Source organism: Pelmatolapia mariae, linkage group LG2 (genome assembly GCF_036321145.2).
Source record: "Pelmatolapia mariae isolate MD_Pm_ZW linkage group LG2, Pm_UMD_F_2, whole genome shotgun sequence".
Taxonomy (NCBI): Eukaryota; Metazoa; Chordata; class Actinopteri; order Cichliformes; family Cichlidae; genus Pelmatolapia; species Pelmatolapia mariae.
The window spans coordinates 26,310,628-26,317,774 of record NC_086228.1 but is presented as its reverse complement, the minus strand read 5'-3'; the positions used below and the strand labels follow the sequence as shown (position 1 = coordinate 26,317,774).

Sequence of the window (7,147 nt, the reverse complement as noted above, 5' to 3'; positions counted from 1 at the left end):
AAACCCTGGAATAGCGAGATTAATTTAAAAAAGTAATACAATAAGGGACTTAAAAAGTAAAACTAACAACTAAGTGGAGGTATTTTGGTATAAAGTGAGAGTTTCTGATTACTATATATAGTGTTTTAGTGTCAAGAAGTGTTCTAAAAGCTTCATATTTAATGAACCTCAGCTTTAAAAAAACATTCGATGAACTGCTTACTTGCAGTTCGTGTAGTCTGTTGTCGTTTCTGGGGGAAAAACAGAGGGAAGCTTGTTGGGAATTGTGTAAAATCATAGGGTTATTAGTTTTTTTTCTTCTTTTTTTAAAAATAAATAAATAAAAATAAGGGTTGAAGGTTGGGCTGTTTCATTTTTTTATATATATATTATTTTACTTACAGATGAAAACCAAACAATTCCACTGCCCTCCTGTCCTCCAAAAAAGAAGGCCTATCCAAACGTACTTTTAACATAACACAAGCAGTAGTGTCTTATAATGTTAATGATCTACTTATTCCTTAGCTATCATTTTCAGGAAAGGTCATAGTTTACTTCACTTTGTTCACACTGTTCTCTCACAGTTTTAACAGATTCGCCAGCATGTTTCGTCCACTGTACCGTAAGAACCCTCAGAGGATGGAGAGCATTCACAAGCAGTTCATAGAGGAGCTGCGGAGCACCATACAGGTCTGTAGCATATTACATTAAAACCCTGTATTTAAAAAAAACAAACAAATGGGAGGACTTCTGCCTCCTTTGTATTGTGTATTGCTTAGGCTGTATGCGTGGTACACCTTTTTTTATACATTGTATATATGACATTTATTACATTTATGACATTTATTGTCAATTTCCTTGCTGATAGCAGTAAAATGAGTATTACAAATTCTGCATCAAAGTAAATGTTTAGCATTTTTTCATTCAAGAGGACAAACCAAATAACTTTCCTGGGCAAAACCAACATTTGTATAGCTATCAAAATACTCATTGTATGCCATATTCACTGATCTACTACTGGTCTTTATTTTCACTTGTTTACATAAAAGTTTGTGTTTCCCTGCTCATGAAGGAAGATATCAACAGACTGATTGAAGAAGGCCAGCTAGAGTTAAAACTGAATGAGCTGGACAAACTAGAGAGAGCCACCAAGGACAGTCCAGACCCTGCATGGTCAGTAAACCGCTTTGAAAACACTTCAACTTCTGAAATCTTGAGCATTTAATTATATATGCTTTGTGCATTTTCTTATCAAACTGCTGAAATTCTCTCTTTTCTTATTTTTTATTTAATTAAATAGTGATAAAGTAACTAAGTGGAAATATGTTTTCATTAAATGTACTAACTGTATATTTAAGAATTTCATTTAGTCAGTGGATCAGATTGAAAGGGTAACTTTGCATCTTGTATTATAGTTATATTGCCTTTCTTTACTACACTGCATATCACCACTGTGTTGTTTCATCTTTTTAACAATCAAAGCATTTTAATCCCTCATCATCTCAAATGTTGTCTTAGGCGACCAAGCGGGATCCCTGAGCAGGACTTTTGCAGCTTTTTGATGCCTTACTATCAAAAGCAGGAGGCCTACATGCGACGAGAGCTGAAAAAGATTCAAGCAGAGAATGCTGCTCTAGCAGAGAAGGTTCAGGGTGGAAGAGAGAGCATCAGTCAGACTGAACACCGAATTTCTGCTGCTGTTGATGAGTGGAAGGTGAGAGAGAAAGAGTAGATAATTGGCAGAATAGATATGACTTGTCCCTAATAAGATCCATGAGAAACCATATTCAGCATGTATGCAAGTATAAACTGTGTCATTCCGATTTTATATACAAAATATTCTTTGTACAATACATTTATTTTGATGATCACATACAGTCTTTTTTAGCTGTTACATGTATATAGACATTTTTTCTCATATTCTTACATTTGTGTGTGTATACATCTTAGGTCCTTTTTGTATTATATTTTAAGATTTATTTGTTATATTTTATTAAAAGCGAGTCAATGCACTGAAAATGCATTCTAATGCGCACTAACTGATGTTCTGAATAACAATAAAGTAGCTATTCTATTGTATTCTATGTTTCTATCGTTCCTAATGAGGATGTTCAGTATATTTAGTCTCAGTGTAGCTTTAATGGTTTTATTTGTTAACTTGTTATAGAACATTTCTACTTGTAACATAAATAAATTGAGTGCTAATAGTTTTGTTATGTGTGTTCTTATCTCTCATTTTTAGGCATCAGTGACAGAGTTTGAAAGGCTGGCGTCATCTCTTTGCCCCTCTGATGTTTTTGATGTGTGATCTTCCAAATTACACAATATGTCCACTAACTTAATTGTACATAATGAGTTTGTTTACTGTGCCTGTTTGTTTAAAAATAAACACGACGTTTTGGAAATTGTTAGTGATTATAGTCCTGTATACACCGACAGTTACGGTACAGTACGTGTTTGTTGCCTGCATTACGGTAAGTGGCCATGAAAAGAAGTGAGGAGCGGAGGACTTGACACTCGAATTCTCGGAGAACAGCTTCCTCGCAGATAGCAGGCCATAAGCTTGAAGAGCCTGGTATTTTCTTTCCATATAAATGTATTATTCAAGATAGATATGACGGAAATGTTTTCAACTCTTTTCGGGTCAAATGAAGCTCAGGGACCACCTGGTTCTTCGTCTCTGGGTTTTGGACCGGGGAAGCCTCCACCGCCTATGGCGCAAAATCAAGTTGCCATGGCGGGTCAGATACCACCGCAGCTCGGGGATGAAGGGCCTGCTCTACGGAAGCCTGGAGCTATGAATGAACCTTTCTATTTACTGCGGGAGCTGCCTGGTACTGATGAATTCTTGTAACTGTTGGGTGCTTTGTGTTTAATTTGTCCTTTATTTAAAACTTCAGCTGAAATCTAAAGCTGCTTAAATAGTTTGTAAACAATACTAGCTCACGTAGGCTGACTAGCTGGTTGTGGGCTAACACTGAGTTAGCTGATTGTAGTTAGTAGCAATGTGTTTTTCAGTGAAGCGTTATATTCAGTGTGTAACACAAATGCTATAGATTTAACACCTTTTTGTGGCTTAAAAATATGTTGTGTAACTACGGTTATTATGGGATTGAGCATCCCTGAAGTAGCCCAGGTTCCCTTTTTCACAAACATTTATGTACAGATTGGTTACAAATGATATGAATTTGGTGTGTGTGTGTGTGTGCTTAGTGGGGAACGAGTTAACGGGAAACACCAACCTCATCACGCACTACAACCTGGAGCACGCTTACAATAAGTTCTGCGGGAAGAAGGTGAAGGAGAAGCTCAGCAACTTTCTGCCAGAGTTACCAGGTGGGTGCTACAGTCACAGATGTGGTCAGATAACTGTTTAGTATCAATCTTATAATGTTCAGTGTTGGACAGTAGCGGTAAGCTTTGCTTTGATAGCTGTAAAATGTAATATTCTAAAATATTTTAAAACCTGGGTTCTCACTGTCCGTTGGATACCGCTGACTGAGAAAAAGTCTTTAAACTGAGTTTTACTAAAGGACACGTTGACAACTGAGAGTTATAAGAACTTGTTCGTATGAGCAACCACTTGGAGAAAGTGGGAAAGGATAGCTCCCTTTTAAGTGGAAGAAACCTCCAGGAGAACCATGCTCCAGCTGGGGTGGTTAGACTGGTGAGGGGAAAATGGAGATGGTAGATAGAGCTAGGACAATACAACCTATAGGAGGGAGTTCACATCTTATTGACATGCTGTAAATAAAATACATGCCTCACATCTGTTTCCCATGCACATTTTTTGGTCCACGCAAAGTGTCAGTGTCAGTTATACAAGTAGTCTATCCTCCACACCAGCCTGTTTCACAAGTTCTGATATGTTAATTGTTTGTCATTTTGGGTCATTTAATAAAGCCAAATTAGTTCTGAAATAAGTGTAGGCGTCATTCATGGGGCTTAAGATCCCAATTATATTATTGTGTGTTTTGGTTATCTAGTTTTAAGCGTACTATACAGGCCACCTTTTGTTATGAAACTGGCTGCAAAATAAACTCAGATTGGAAAAACACTTTGTAGTTTATCTTCAGCCATTTCTTCTGCTACGGCACAGGACATAAACAATGTGATGTGATAGTAAAGATGAATGTAATACTCCAATCACGTCTCTTGTTTTGGATCTTTATGAGTACTCTGATAATGGAGCTGTTAAACCATGATCCACAACTAGTTAATACAGGTGTAACATTTTAGTGGGGATTTATGCTTCAGTGGGAATTTTATGCGTAGCTACATCATAACTGCAAACTTCTTTTAAAACGTTATGACATAACCTGACATGCACCTCCCATAGAAATTTAACTACACGTCAGGTTGAAGCAGTCCGAAACTATTGTGATTCTGAAACTATTGTGATTCGTCCTGTGCATTTCCAGCTACTTTTCTGCTGCACAATTTATCAGTGAGAGAATAATCATATCAATATAAGGAATGATAATCATAACATCAGTATAAGGACTCGCAAATGTCAGCAAATTCCTGGAGGGATATTGTTGAAACTATCAGAATGGAGTGAATCTACAAAAAAGTGGAAAAACTAGAGGGATGCATGTGAAAAAAGAACTGATCACAACAAAGAGTGGGGACCCAGTAGGGGAAAAAAGTTGCAGCAGTTTATTTGTTTCTTTCTCTTTTGATTTGAATATTTAATTAAATTTACCTGTGAACACAGCTGAGCACTTATGTTTTGACCTTTTCTGCTTCTCTGCAGGTATGATTGACTGTCCGGGCACACAGGACGGCAGCTCATTACGCTCTCTGATTGATAAGCCTCCAGTGTGTGGAAACTCCTTCAGCCCACTGACGGGCGCTCTGCTAACAGGCTTCAGACTACACACAGGACCGGTACATACTACACAATACAATGCAGTATAAAGTTCACGCAGACATTTTCAGCGTCCTGACTGACACTGATTATTCAAATTTAACTGACATTTAAATGATCTTAATTCTCATATTTGCATATTAAGTACGCACCTAATTTTTCATCACATCTTTGCAGCTCCCAGAACAGTACAGACTGATGCACATACAGCCTCCAAAGAAGAAGAGCAAGCACAAGCACAAACACCATCGACCGCAGGATCCATTACCACAAGGTATGATATAAATCTATCCACATGCATGTCTGCAAAGAGGTACAAATATTATCATTTCAATAACCTGTCTTATTTTGATGTTACAGAAACGCCGTCAGACTCTGATCCCAAGAAAAAGAAGAAAAAGAGAGATGATGATCCCGATCGCAAGAAAAAGAAGAAAGACAAGAAAAAGAAGAAGGTAAGACCATTTGTCAAACTTTACCTGAACTAGTTAGACCGATCTCATTATTATAGTCACTTCAGGTTTATTTTAATTTCTGTATTTTTTTTTTTAAAAGGCTACTTTTGTCTGATCTCTTATTCACAAGGGATTGACACTTCAAATAGCTCCTCGTATTTGAGTCGGCAGATTTATTTATTTATTTTTTTAACCAAAAACCCTTCCTCACACAAAAACAAAGGGATTTGTGTCTCTTATCAAAAGTGAGGATCTTTCACTTTTTAGGCAAATATGTAAACCGTTACATGTTTGTAAATGTATCATTTGATCTTAATTCAGTGGAAAACACCAAATGTGCAAAAAGTTGAGGAATCTGAATGCTTTAACTACATGACCATGATGATACCTGTATGTACACTGATCAACCAAAAGAAAAAATTGAAATCGCACTATTTTAACATTTTATTTAACTGGAGCTTTAATGACTAAATTTATCTACTTCCAGAGTTGCGCAGGCTTTTCACCAATGCAGTGGTGGCCAATCCAAGTGTAGAAACGATTTCTCATACACAGTTTGAGCCCATTGAATCCTGGCATTTTCACCTTGGAATAAGAGCCTCCCATCAAAAAATTAATTGGTGGAAAATCCGGTCATTAAGTATATCCAGGTTTTTGGCTGACATCCTTTTTTTTTCTTTTTAGAAACTTAAAGTTGCTACATAACATTTGTCAACCTGACTAACTGAACCAACCCCAGATCATAACACTGTCCCCACAGGATTGTACATTAAGCACCAGGCGTGATTTATGCATCACTTCATCTGGCTCTCTTCTTACACCTGTAAGATGTGCCCATCACTCTGGAACAGATTAAATTTCGGCTCATCAGACCACATGACCTTTTTTTTCCACTCCTTCAGATTTTGGTCTTTATTCCTTCCTAGCAAGTTATTTTCTCTCCAGTTAGCCTCACCGATAAGGGATTTTGTTAAGGCTACACAGCTGATTCTCTTGAGTTCTCTTAAAAATTGTGCATGTGGAAATTTTCTTAGGTTAACTAAAAAAGATAACCATGACTTCTACTGCTGATTTTTGTTTATTAGATTTCATCAAGCATTGTGAGTAATCCCTGATCAAAATAATTAAGCTTTTTTGCAATAAAGCATTGAAAAGTTCTTAATCTCCTCTGCTTTAACCTGCTAAAACAGTTAACATTAAGCAATATTCTGCAAAAACCAGATCCATATTTTCTCCACAGTTTTAGTCTTTTCTGAGACACCAAATCTCTAAACAAGGTCTTTAATTGTGTGTGCGAAACTCAATAATTTTAAAACCACCTGGGAGCCCACTGCAGATGTAGCCTCTCTAAACTCCTGCTTCATGTCACTCAGCAGCAGTGAAGACCACACCTGTATTCATCCTGTAAGTGTGACAACTCTGTTTCTGCCCCCCCCACAGAACCGCCACAGTCCAGACCACCCCGGCCTCGCTGGATCACAACCCAACAGCAACAGCCTCAGATAGACAGCCCACTGTGTGCATGCCTGTGTTTGAATGCGTGACTTTTGTAAGAGGATGTGTGTGTATTTTACAAGTAATTGTATTATTAAGAGTATGTTTAAAGAGAGAAATAAATGTATGGTGTGTGAGAGAGTGAGCTGTGACAGGATGTGATGGAAAGATTGATTTCAGTACAGTGTAAAAGGCAGATAAGCTGTGTGGTGTTGTGGATGACAACGTGTGTGTGTGTGTGTGTGTGTGTCTCTTTAATAATGTTGTAATATCTTTTGACCGTAATGCCAAAATTAAATAAACTTTGGTTACTATCTTGTGTCTTGGTTTGTCTTAGATTACGATCAGG

At 37.3% G+C, this 7,147-nt stretch overlaps 2 protein-coding genes across 2 annotated transcripts in view; both read left to right on the top strand.

Annotated features, from left to right (window-relative positions):
- The window catches only part of si:dkey-6i22.5 (polyamine-modulated factor 1), a 2,937-nt gene extending 591 nt beyond the window's left edge, over positions 1–2,346 (top strand). The window contains exons 2-5 of the mRNA XM_063486682.1: positions 564–669; positions 1,052–1,152; positions 1,498–1,693; positions 2,222–2,346. Of these exons, the coding sequence (XP_063342752.1) occupies positions 564–669; positions 1,052–1,152; positions 1,498–1,693; positions 2,222–2,287 (469 nt within the window). The 3' untranslated portion in view covers positions 2,288–2,346. The remainder of the gene's footprint in view (positions 1–563; positions 670–1,051; positions 1,153–1,497; positions 1,694–2,221) is intronic.
- A 112-nt stretch (positions 2,347–2,458) lies between these two features.
- Positions 2,459–7,086, top strand: med19a (mediator complex subunit 19a). The gene is made up of 6 exons (XM_063486672.1): positions 2,459–2,813; positions 3,193–3,315; positions 4,736–4,869; positions 5,027–5,123; positions 5,210–5,304; positions 6,745–7,086. Exons 1-6 carry the CDS (start codon positions 2,594–2,596, stop codon positions 6,808–6,810), a joined length of 735 nt encoding a protein of 244 aa, XP_063342742.1. The 5' UTR covers positions 2,459–2,593; the 3' UTR covers positions 6,811–7,086.
- Positions 7,087–7,147: the final 61 nt, after the last annotated feature.

Bases quoted from the DNA above. Each gene is read 5' to 3' on its own strand.
- med19a (XM_063486672.1), top strand. From the start codon at position 2,594: ATGACGGAAATGTTTTCAACTCTTTTCGGGTCAAATGAAGCTCAGGGA. The intron at 2,814-3,192 runs GTACTGATGAAT...GTGTGTGCTTAG, and splicing joins TTTACTGCGGGAGCTGCCTG to TGGGGAACGAGTTAACGGGA. The intron at 5,124-5,209 runs GTATGATATAAA...TTGATGTTACAG, and splicing joins GCAGGATCCATTACCACAAG to AAACGCCGTCAGACTCTGAT.